The sequence below is a fragment of the Halichoerus grypus genome, chromosome 1 (genome assembly GCF_964656455.1).
Source record: "Halichoerus grypus chromosome 1, mHalGry1.hap1.1, whole genome shotgun sequence".
NCBI lineage: Eukaryota > Metazoa > Chordata > Mammalia > Carnivora > Phocidae > Halichoerus > Halichoerus grypus.
The window spans coordinates 48,334,439-48,346,715 of NC_135712.1; the positions used below are offsets into that span (position 1 = coordinate 48,334,439).

Genomic DNA, 12,277 nt, shown 5'->3' on the forward strand with positions numbered 1-12,277 from the left:
CTATCTTGGTCCCTTCCTTTTTCTTTTCTCTTTGATAGCTTTCTCTTTTTTCAGTCCAATTCATTCACTGTCCTTTTCTTTCCCTATTCTTAACTTGCCTGTATCCTGCCTGTCTTCCTTTCTTCTTACTTCCTTTTTTTCCATCCTTCTGTCCTTCATCTCTTTATCTCTCCCTTCCTCTTTCCTTTTTCATTCCTCCTTCTCTCTCCTTCGTCCTTCCATTCTTTCCTTACTTGTATTTTTAAACATTTTTCTTTTCATCACTCTTGTTTTCTTTCTCTTTGCATCTATTTCATCCAGTCTTTCCTACTGGCTTGCCTTCTAAAGTCTGTTCTGTCTCTCCCTATCTCCATCTCTCGCTCTACCTAGCTATCCTACTTTATTTTACTGTCTTTTTTTTACACGGACTATGACTTTTCATTTTTTTCCAGCTTTATTGAGATACAATTATCATATAACACTGTGTAAGTTTAAGCTAACGTTAATTTGATACACTTACTTACTGCAAAACAATTACCATCGAAGCATTAGCTAACATCTCAACTACCATTTCATTTTCAGGTTGAAAACATGTAAGATCGACTCTCTTAGCAATTTTCAAGTATATAATACAGTATTATTAACTGTAATCACCATTCTGTACAATATTCATCTTATACCTGGAAGTCTACACTCTCTGACCAACATCTTCCCATTTCCCCCATGTCCCAGCCCCTGGTAACCACACCATGCTAGTCTCTGTTTCTGAGAGTCAACTTTTTTTTTTTTTTTTAAAGAGTTTATTTATTTATTCATGAGAGACAGAGAGAGAGAGAGAGAGAGAGGCAGAGGGAGAAGCAGGCTCCCAGGGAGCAGAGAGCCCGATGTGGGACTCGATCCCAGGACCCTGGGATCATGACCTGAGCTGAAGGCAGACGCTTAACCATCTGAGCCACCCAGGCGCCGAGAGTCAACTTTTTTAGATTCCACATATAAGCATACCATGCAATATTTGTCTTTCTCTGACTTTTCTCAAATAGTATAATGCCCTCAATGTCCATCTATGTTCTCACAAATGGCAAGATTACATTCTTTCTCAAGACTAATATTCCATTGTATATGTAAATCACACTTTTATCCATCCATCAACAGACACTTAGGTGGTTTCCTTATTTTGGCTACTGTAGATAATGCAGGGTGCATATATCTCTTCAATACCCTGTTTTCATTTCTTTTGGATATATACCCAGAAGTGAGATTGCTGGATCATATAGCAGTTCTAATTTTAATTTATTGAGGAACCTACAGAGCGTTTTCCACAGGAACTACAGCAGTTTACAGTATCACTGACAACGTACAAGGTTCCCCTTTTCTCCAAATCCTTACCAACACTTGCTGATTTCTTGTCATCCTGATGATAGCCATTCTAACAGGTATGAGGGGATATCTCATTGTGGTTTTCATTTGCATTTTTGTGATGATTAGTGATGGTGAGCATCTTTTTATGTGCTTATTCGCCATTTGTATGTCTTCTTTGGACAAAATGTGTATTCACTTCCTCTGCCCAATTTTTAATCAGACTTTTGCTATTGAGTTCTCTGAGTTCTTTATATATTTTGGATACTGACTCTTTACTAGATATGTGGTTTGCAAATATTTTCTCCTATTCCACAGGATGCTTGTTCATTTTGCTGATGGTTTCCTTTGCTATGCAGAAGCTGATGCTCCACTTGTTTATTTTAGCTTCTGCTGCCTCTGCTTTTAGAGTCAAATCCAAAAAAATCATTGCCAAGACTGATGGGAAAAAGCTTACCCCCTAATGTTTGTTTTTTTTTTTTCCTAAGAGTTTTATGGTTTCAGATCTTACATTTAAGGCTTTAATCCATTTTAAGTTGACTTTTGTATATAGTAAAGATGGGAGTCCAGTTTCATTCTTTTGCTTGTGGCTGTCCAGCCTTCCCAACACCATTTATTGAGGAGACTATTCTTTCCCCACTGTATATACTTGGCTCCTTTGTTGAAAAGTAACTGACCACATATGCATGGATTTACTTCTGGGGCTCTCAATTCTGTTCCACTGTTCTATGTGTCTGTTTTTATGCCAGTACAAAATTGTTTTGATTACTATAGCTTTGTAATATAGTCTGAAACCAGGAAGTGTGATGACTCCAGCCATGTTGTCAGGACTGTTATGGCTATTTGGGGTCTTTTGTTGTTCCAGACAGATTTTAGAATTGTTTCTATTTCTATAAAAAATGTAATTGAAATTTTGATAGGTATTAACAATGAATCTGCAGATCACTTTGGGTAGTATGGACATTTTAATAACATTAATTCTTCTAATCCATGGGCACTATAACTCCCTCATTCCGAAAACTGTCAGTGAAACTAGTAGCAAAGACAAACAGACTAAATTACAGGAGTAAGAACCTTCAGAAAACTCCTCAGCATTTCTTCCTCATGCAGCTCACAGTCCCAAATAATTGATACTACTTCTGTGAAATCTAGAAAATTACTACTAATCCAAATGTACCAACCATAATTTTCTTTAGAAAGACTGCTTTAAAAAGTTTCCCTTTAAAAAAAAAGGAGATTTAACACCATCATCAAGGAAAATATACCTCACTACCAAATTTTCCCCAATATTTGGTTTATTTTGTTACAGGACTATGGAAGAAACTGAAAGTGGAAGTTGTCTATCATTTTTCCTAACCACTATTAGGGATCTTAGTAATAGAACCCTAATTTTATTTAGGAGGCAAGATACTTAGCTTTTAGAAACTCTATTTTCCTAGCTTCCTTTGCAAGTAGATGTGTGATCATATGACTATATTCTACCTAAGAAAATGTAAGTAGAAGAGGTTAGGTGGCATGCACATCCAAGGAGGCTCCTTAAAAAGGCAAGAGATAGGTGGTATGTATGCTTTTTACCATTTTTCCCCTTCCTCCTGCTTTCTACCTAGAACACAAACGTGATGACTGAAATATAAGCAGCCAGTTGTCCATGAGACAAACTTAAGGATGAAAGACATAGGTCAGGAATGACACAGTAAAAAAACAAAAGAGACTGGGCCTCTGAAGACCAAAGAAAACCATATCAGCCCTGTTTACCCTACCTCTGGATTTCTTCTTCATGAAGGAAAAATAAATTATTTTCTTTAAGTCACAGCCAAACATAATTAACAGCTAATATAAATATGAAAACTAGTATTTCCCTCAACTACTGTAGAAAAAGAATAAGCATTTAGACTTCTACGTTCCTCATCTATTAAAACCTTTCATATGCATGCCTTGTTTTTAAAAGATTTTTATGGGGTGCCTGGGTGGCTCAGTCTGTTAAGTGTCTGACTTTGGCTCAGGGTCATGATCTCAGGGGTCCTGAGATGGAGCCCCGTGTTGGGCTCTGCACTCAGCAAGGAATCTGCTTGTCCCTCTCCCTCTGCCTCCTCCCCCCATTCATGCTCTGAAATAAGTCAGACAGAGAAAGACAAATACCGCATGATCACTTACGTGTAAAATTAAAAAACAAACAAACAAACCACAAGCTCATGGATAGAGAGATCAGATTACTGGTTGCCAAAAGCAGGGGATGGGTGGGCAAAATGGGTAAAGGGGACAAAAGGTACAAACTTACAGTTACAAATAAGTCATGGGGATATAATCTACAACATGGTGACTATAGCTACTAATACTGTATTACACATGTGAAAGTCACTAAGTGAGATCTTAAAAGTCATCAATCACCACAATAGGGAAAAAAAAAAAAACCTTTTGCAACTATGTATGGGGAAAGATGTTAACTAAACATACAGTAGGGATCATCGTGCAATATATACAAATAACAAATCATTATGTTGTATACCTAAAACCAATATCATGTTACATGTCAATTATACCTCAATTAAATAAAAGGATATGGGAGGAGCGTTGTTACATAGGTATTTAACTATAGATTACTGTACTTTCTTTAGGAAATTATTATTTTCTTTTAAATCACAGGTCTTTGTTTCTTCTAAATGGTTCATGTTACATTATTCCATAATAACTTATTAAAATATCCTAATTAGGAATATCAATATATTTATTCTATGCCTTGCCTTATACATTCTTACTACTTATAGTAGCTTCCTAATTACTAGATTATCATAATATATAGTTGTGGATTCTGCACATGGCTATGCGGGGAGTCCAATTAAAGTTACTTTGATCACATCTTCAGTCTTAGAACAGAAGCTTCCTCTCTTCCCTAGTCAACTTGTGAAGTGTTATCTGTGTCTATTTTTCTTCCTCATTCTTTTCATAATTCATTCTCTACAGAGACTATTCTCTATTGCTTCTTATTTGTCTTCTTAGTGTCATTATTATTCTGAAAGGATTTTAGTTGGGCAGAAAATAAGAAAATGGTCTGAGTCTCTGTATATTGCAGGTATAGTTTCCAATCTGCTTTGCCTTACTCAGATAAGAAATAGTATAAAAAAATTTCTCCTAACCTCTATACGAAACCATTTTACAAGTTTGTGGGCAACATTATAAATTTTCCTTACAGTTCCTATTTTCATACATTTCATCATACCAAAATCTTGCTATCAAAACTTTATTTCTGCTACTTTGAGTCCCTTAATATTACTGCTTATTAAAACAATAGTTATAAAATATATTAAAACAGTCTTATAAAATATTTTAACTCCTTTTAAAGCTGCTAAAAAAAGTGTTAACTTGAAATACATTATTAATCTTAGTTTTACTTAATTTCTATACTGGAAAAAACTGTGGAAAGTTGGCTGCAGAAAGATTTCAAGAGTTTTTGCTATTTTATGTGCAAAATTACAGTGAAAAGAAATCATAAGACAATGACAGCTTACCTTGAAATGGGATCTTAACATACTTTGTCGTGAACTAAAGGAAAGGAAATATAAAAAAGCAAAAAATGAGCTACCACTCAATATAAGTTACTATTCAAAATTTTCAGTTCTTTTTCTTTCTCAAACCACAAACATGTATTCAAAGTCTATACTAAAAGTTCTCAAGGGGCGCCTGGCTTGCTCAGTCCATACAGCATGCAACTCTTGATCTTGGGGTTGTGAGTTCGAGCCCCATGTTAGGTGTAGAAATAAATTTAAATTTTATTTTAAAATAAAATCTTCAAAAAAAAGTGCTCAAGCCTTTTTATGAATAAACCAAGAAAATGTCTCACTGTAAAGACTTAGTTGGAGTTTTTTTGGTAAAGACCTAATTTTACGGAAGAACCCTGTGCATATAATTTAACTCTCAATATACTCATTTATAAAAACCAGTAAGACTTTATATTGTTTTTCAAAAACGTTTCCTGAATATTTATGGAAGAAATAAGACAAAGTCCCAAGAAAATGCCAAGAGAACCCCAAGGTGTCAGTGACTTTGGTAAATAAACCACAAAACAGGGTTTGATTCTTGGCTTTGTTGACATTCCCACCATTCATCTTTCCATGTTACAAATTCCTTCTGACTGAAGTTGCAGCAAAGTTTTTGTTCTTTCTGTTCCTTCTGTGCCAGGACACTTATTTTCTCTAGGAATGTTCTGTATACATCTGACCTTAAGTGTTGCTTTTATAACAAACTCTCAAGGTCATGGAGCACCTAAAATCTTAAATGTTCCATCTAAAATAGGCTCTTAAATTCATTTTTCCATTAATATCAAATGAATTCATGGCTATTTATTTATTCTTCAGTTAGGTTTCACTTTTGATCAATACATTTATGAAACTTTTTACCAAATCAGAGGTATAGTCTGTGAGCACAAAACAAAATTAAAAACGATGTTGGTACATGGGTACCTAAATTAACTACCAACAGAATTCCAAATAAGTAGAAAACAATGTCCACTGAAGTCACAGGTTTATTGTGACTCATTTCTTTTTCTAATTTAAAAATTATTTCATATTGTAGTTTCACAAATATAAAATTGGTATTTCAGAGTCTAAATCAGCCACTAAAGCAAAATTCAGGCAAAAGGCCATATGAATTAAAAGCTGAGCTTGGGGTTCAAATCCTGTCTCTACCACTTATACAAACAGTAAGTAGGTAAATTTAGGTTACTTACTGAACCTCTGTCAGCTTTAGATAAGAGCCTTAATCAAAAGGAACTATTATCATTAGGCACTACCATCTGATTAAGTATATTATCTAATTTAATTTAGTCAAATACACCTTATCATTCTGTCACTTTCACACAACTGCTTTATATATTTGGTGTATATTTTCCCTTGCCAAATTCTGACATATTTCACCAGGTCTTTAATCTCATAAAATATATCTTAGCAAATGTAAATAATTAGTTACAGAAAATGAATATAAGGATTTTGCTTTTGAGATTTTATAGACATTACTACAAAATTATGAACTAGAAGTAGTGAATCTATGTATCTTGGCCTCTACTTTGTCATTATTCTCTCATTCTTCCACAATAAGCACTCTTGTCCTTTATCGAATCTTTCAGCATGGCAATGATCTGATAATCATTTATACCTTTGTATGATGACTAAGCCAACACGTAACCTCTCCCAAAAGCAAAGCCCTATTCCCAGCAAAAATTTAATCCCCAGTTGGGAAAATAAGACAGATATTTTTGTGAGAGTTAAGATAAACCCAGTTCTCTGAAATCATACCATACCTATTTTATAACTTCTTACAATAGCCAGTACAGTTCTCTAACACAATGTGTATTTAATAAACATCTGTCCTACTATCAACAAAGCTGAGAAACAAAAAATGAAGTGTTCACATCTATTGCAACATTCTCTACATTAAAAAAATAATAGTAGTAAAGGTCCAACTATAAGAAAATGAGCTCTAATTTATGTAAATAGTTTCCCAATATGGATATTTTTCTAGTTTAGCTAAAATGTAACTATCATGAGAGTGAGAACAGTATCTCCAGTTAATCTACAACAACACATTAGTAGAGACTCGTTAAACATCTGGAAAATGACTGAGTTTAATTCTCTTATTTACTCCCCCACAAAAAAGTTCTTTAATTTCTAAGTTACAAAGCATTATGAACTGTGTCTGAAAAAAGAATATATAAAAAGTCTTTTGAATCCTTGAAAGTTTTAAGACTTTTACGTCTTTCTTTCCCCATTTCATGTTATTATTTTTAAATTTTAAAATTGCTTATACTCTCTCCTTACTAACATACTGCTTTAATATTTACAGAATTCCTCAGCCTTTCTTCATATACATATATTTTACCTGTATATATTTGCTTTGATTTACTAAATCACTTCCCTTTAATTAGACAATTAAGTTTTTATTTCAATTAGAAGTGTTCCAACAAAGGTGAAACAAATTTTAAAACCTACTTTATGATATTTATTGAATATTTGCACTCCCCTACTACTTGTAATGGCAAATACTGGGACAACCAAAATGTTCCAACAGTCAGGAATTAAGGACAACCCAAATACCCCAAAATAGATACGTGAACTAACTTAGCATAATAATGGTTAAGTTATAAAAGAGCATATACGTCATATACTTTTGATTTAAACATATATGTGCATCTAATATGAAGAATATGGAATGATATACACTGTAGAATTAATGTCAAATGTTTCTGGATAAGTAAGATTACAGATATTCTTTAAATTGTTTCTTAAAATAAAATAGTTTCTTTACTCAATTATAATTTTTTGTTTGGTCTTATTTTTTTGCCCATAACAAGTCCACCTAACTATAATACACAATTAATATATTAACTAATGAAAACCCATTGCTGAATGTTTATGTTGGATTTTCCTCCCCTACTAAATTATTATCATATATTTATATTATCCAATTTTTTACCATTACAAACAACTCAACAGAAAAAAAATGATTAAACTCAATTTAAAATAAAAAAGTAAAATGGGAGGGGCAGGGGGGAAAGATTATAAAAAATGAATGAAATTCCTTAAAGAAAAAAATTGTAAAATCATCCCAGGCATGCCAAAATCATTAGTATCTAAAAACTACTGATCAAAGAATATTAAACAAAATTGTTCTTGTGTTTTCAATCAAAGCAATTTTAACTATATCACAAGCTACCACTATTTGTAGATCCCAGATTTTGCTGGATTTATTCATGAAATTAGGCCATACTCCTGCAGAGTCACCAAGTAAACATCTACTTTATGTCTTAAATCATATGCTGTCTTCTCTGTGAAGTCTTCCTGGATTCCTCCAGACATATATTCCCATATGCACCCTTCTTGTACATATTTCCATTTTGCATTTTATCATAATGTAAATTATGTGTCTGTCTTTTCCATTAGACTACAAGTTCCATGAAAGGAGAGAGTGTGCCTTACGATTTTATTTTTCCCTGCCCTACCCCTAACACAGTTATTAATAAAACTTTTGGGAGAATATGTGAGTTATAATCTGACATGGCCAATGCAATTCAACTAACATTTGAAGTGCCTATTTAGGATGGAACCATTTATGGAAGGTGTAAAAGCAAATAAAAGCATGGCTCTTCACCACAAGATGCTTAAAGGCTAATGGAGAGGTTTAGGCAAAAATATAAACAATTATAAACCCATAGAATAAATCTTACAACAGATGTACAAAGTGCTATAAGTACACAGTAAAGGGAGAAGTTACTTCTGGCTAGAAAAGAGAGATCGGGAAAGGTTTCCTAGAAGAGGATATATTTCAGACAAGCCTTAAAAGATGGTTAGAATTTTAACAGGCAGAAATAGTAAGAAAATATAGAGAACTGAGTAAAATCCAGTCTAGGAACTACTCCTGGAGATCTTTAAAGAAATTTAGGTATTTGAAGAATTCAGTTTATAATCTAAACCAGCAAAATAAGATCTCTTCTTTTTGCTCTCAACTATTCCCTGAATAAAAATGGACTTTGCCACCAAGTAAGTTTAAGAGCCCAAAGAATATCAGTACTACATGTGATCTTTTTTCATACATGATCTTCATTAGAATAGTCAGATCAAAGATATAATTTTAGGATATCCCCTGTGATTTTAGAATTCCCCCCCAATTAAAGACATGTCTCAAAGTAGGTATAATGACATATTCAAAGTGTCCCATATAAAATTAATCTCAATTGTACTGTCATTTGTATTTAAAAAAAAGAATCTGTAAATGCCTTGTCCTTAATCCAAAACTGAAAAAACAAAAACACAAATTAAATATACTTACTGTAACACAACCTTTAGAAGCTCCTTTTATTTTACCAATATAAACAGAAGTAAATATAAAATCCAGTTGTAGATCCATCTCATTACTAGGTATAATACAGGAAATGTTTTCCATGACAGGATTATATGGACATAATTCAGATGAAGCCTAACAAGGAATAAATTATAAAACGCATATAACCCTAAGTATTACACAAATGTTGACAATGATTTTCAAAGTCAAATATTTCTTTAAATTGCTATTAATGAATTTGTGAAGGATTTTATACTGTTCTTATTGTGAAGAAATAATTACTAGATTTGTTTTTCTTAAAAAGCGTATGATTTACCTTGAGAAAATTACTCTTAATAGTTGAATCTTAAATTAATTACATAGGCCTAAGCTCTAGAAATATATCTTCCTCTGCATCAAAGCCATGATTTCAAATTTAATATTCCCTAATAGGTTTTATTCATTTTTAGTTCAACAGAAATAAATTAAGATTTATATAGTACCTTAGTTTAAAATGAGTTTCTAAATACATTATCTCTTTTAATCACCACAACCACCCTGTGAGGTAGTTTGGGTTTTTTTTTTCCATTTCATAAGTAAAACCGATAGATATTTGGATTGGTTAAGTGACTTGCCGAAGGTCATGAAGTTAGTTGAAGCAAAGTTAAGTCAAATCCAGGTTTCTATCCCCAGGTCAAGGGTTATTTCAACCACATAAAATTGCTTCATAAACCAAGATGATGCTCTTACGTAATGTGCTTGAAGGCATATAAGTGCCTAAGAACCATCTGCTCTATCAAATCTGTTTTACTCTATGTCCTATGTCTGAAAATAGCCAACTAGTTACCTAAAACCTCAAAAATCATACCACTTCCACTCAAACATTACTGAACTCATGCTTTTAAATTAAAATACACTACCAAGAAGTATTAGCAGCAGCTGCTTCCTACATCTCTTCTGAATTTTAAACTGCTTTCAAATGACTTTTTCAACTATACATTTGCCTAGCCTTTGTACATTATTCCTCTTTAACCCTAACATCACTAACGACCAAATAAATTACCACTAGAGCAACTATGCATGTGTACTAACTCTCCTTCTACCTCTAGAAAATGTGATTAATCCTCATCTGAAACATATGTAGTACTCATTATTCTTAACCCAGTTCACAATGCCATTTATCTACTTTATAAAAAATCTTTATCATTCTCATCTTTTATTGCTCACTCTAATATTCCTCTTATCCCTTAAAGTATAGGTAACAAATCAACTACAGGGATTCTAATCAGTCAGACAAATAACTGTGTGTGTTTTAAGTGATAAAATGAGAAGATGGGATAAAAAGAATTTCTTATTGGGGCCTCATATTTTGCAAAGACTAAACTAAGTGCCTCCTAAAAATGGCCAACCCATGTTTCTCATAACTTCATTTAAAACTGGAAACAAGGAAAGGTGTGGAGATGTTAAGGTATGCTGCCCTATAGATCTTAGTAGGTCTTCACATTATTTTCTGCTTAGGTTGTAATCATACTCCATCAGTTCTACAAAAAATGTTATTTTCTTATAATATGATCATTTCATACTGCATTATCAACTTATATGCTACCAAGGAAACTATAATTCATTGAGAAGTTTGAATTCATTATCAATAATGACATGGTTTTCATTACAAATACAACTAAGCCATCAAGTAAGCTACTGGCCCAATCAAGCAAAAATGGTTACTAAGGTGCTAAGGTGATCTCTATATAGAGCACCAATGCAATAAAAACACCAGCAAAACAATAATCAGAACACCAGACTTTTTTATAGAACTGACCCAATTCTTCATCACACCTTAGAGAATAACAGCCTCTGACATTATTAAAAAATAAACCAACAAAAGTTTTACCATAATTCTACACTGGTGGTTACTAATAATCATTTCTTTATAATAGGATAATAAGAGGCTGATAATAAGGATACTGACAATAAATGATTTGAACCTCACTTTAGAACTATACTTTTTAAAGTACTATGTCAAAACACAACCAGCTGACATTAAACTGAGACACTTCCATTTATTATTTTCTGTAAGAAGGAAAAGACAAAGGACTTACCAAACTGCTAAGTTTGTGACACTATTCTAAATGCTTTCATACGTTACTTCATTTAATACTCAAAATAATCTTGTGAGGTAGGTATTATCATCCTCATTTAACATATGAGTTAACTCAGGCTTAAAGAAGTGACTTGCCCAAATGACAGAGCCGGGATTTGAACACAGGTCTGTAATCTCCAGAAACCATGTTCTTTTCCCTACATCATGCTGCCTTAATTGCGTGTGAGGAAAAGGAATAATTCCAAGTAGCTACACTACTGGAAGATCAGACATATAAATACCGGAAACTGTTTAATTCTAGGAAATGTTTTGATAAAGTAGTTAAATGTCCAATGAGAATCATTTTTTAAAAAAAGAAAAAAGTATTCAAGTCATAGAATATTTAGACTGAAAAAAATATAAATGACCAAAAAAAAAATAATTCTTTCACTTCAATAAAGACAATTACATTATTTCCTTCAAACTAATATGAAAATTATCTCAAAATTCAAACTAGGAAAATTTGTAATTTTTATAATAATATTCTGCTTGATGAAAGAAACCGTCATTAATCAATAGCGTATATTTCACTGTTAATTATGAGAAAGCAGAAATAAATTACCTGTACAGATTCACATGTAATCAATGGTAGTTCTGACAATGCTGATTCAGAAGTACTCTCATTTTCATTAGTGATGACATGGTCTTGCTTAGGTTGTAATTTAAGAATTTCTGAACTTTTATGTTCAACAGGTCCTTCTTCATCACTGGAAACAACAACTAAAAAGGAAAAATTATTTTTTAAATATGTCACAATAATCACACATTGAAAAGAAAAAGAAAACTTTCTAATTCATGCAATATACTTTTAATAATCCCATGAAAATTTAATCTAACTTTGTCCAACTTAGAAACTGGACTATCATTATCTGATTTATACTAGTTATATACAATATTTCCCTATCAGTGCTATTCTTTATCAGTTACCTGCAACCTTACCTTCTGGGGGATAGAGACATTTAAAAATGGATAAAGTCATGAGAACTTAGGAAC

At 32.6% G+C, this 12,277-nt stretch overlaps 1 protein-coding gene across 6 annotated transcripts in view; it reads right to left on the reverse strand.

Annotated features, from left to right (window-relative positions):
- Positions 1–12,277, reverse strand: part of SENP7 (SUMO specific peptidase 7) — a 137,724-nt gene that overhangs the window by 26,475 nt on the left and 98,972 nt on the right. For all 6 annotated transcript variants that reach the window (XM_036108950.2, XM_078065001.1, XM_036108970.2 and 3 more), the window contains 3 exons: positions 11,847–12,004; positions 9,154–9,300; positions 4,842–4,875 (listed from right to left, as the gene is read on the reverse strand). In XM_036108950.2, the coding sequence (XP_035964843.1) occupies positions 4,842–4,875; positions 9,154–9,300; positions 11,847–12,004 (339 nt within the window). The remainder of the gene's footprint in view (positions 1–4,841; positions 4,876–9,153; positions 9,301–11,846; positions 12,005–12,277) is intronic.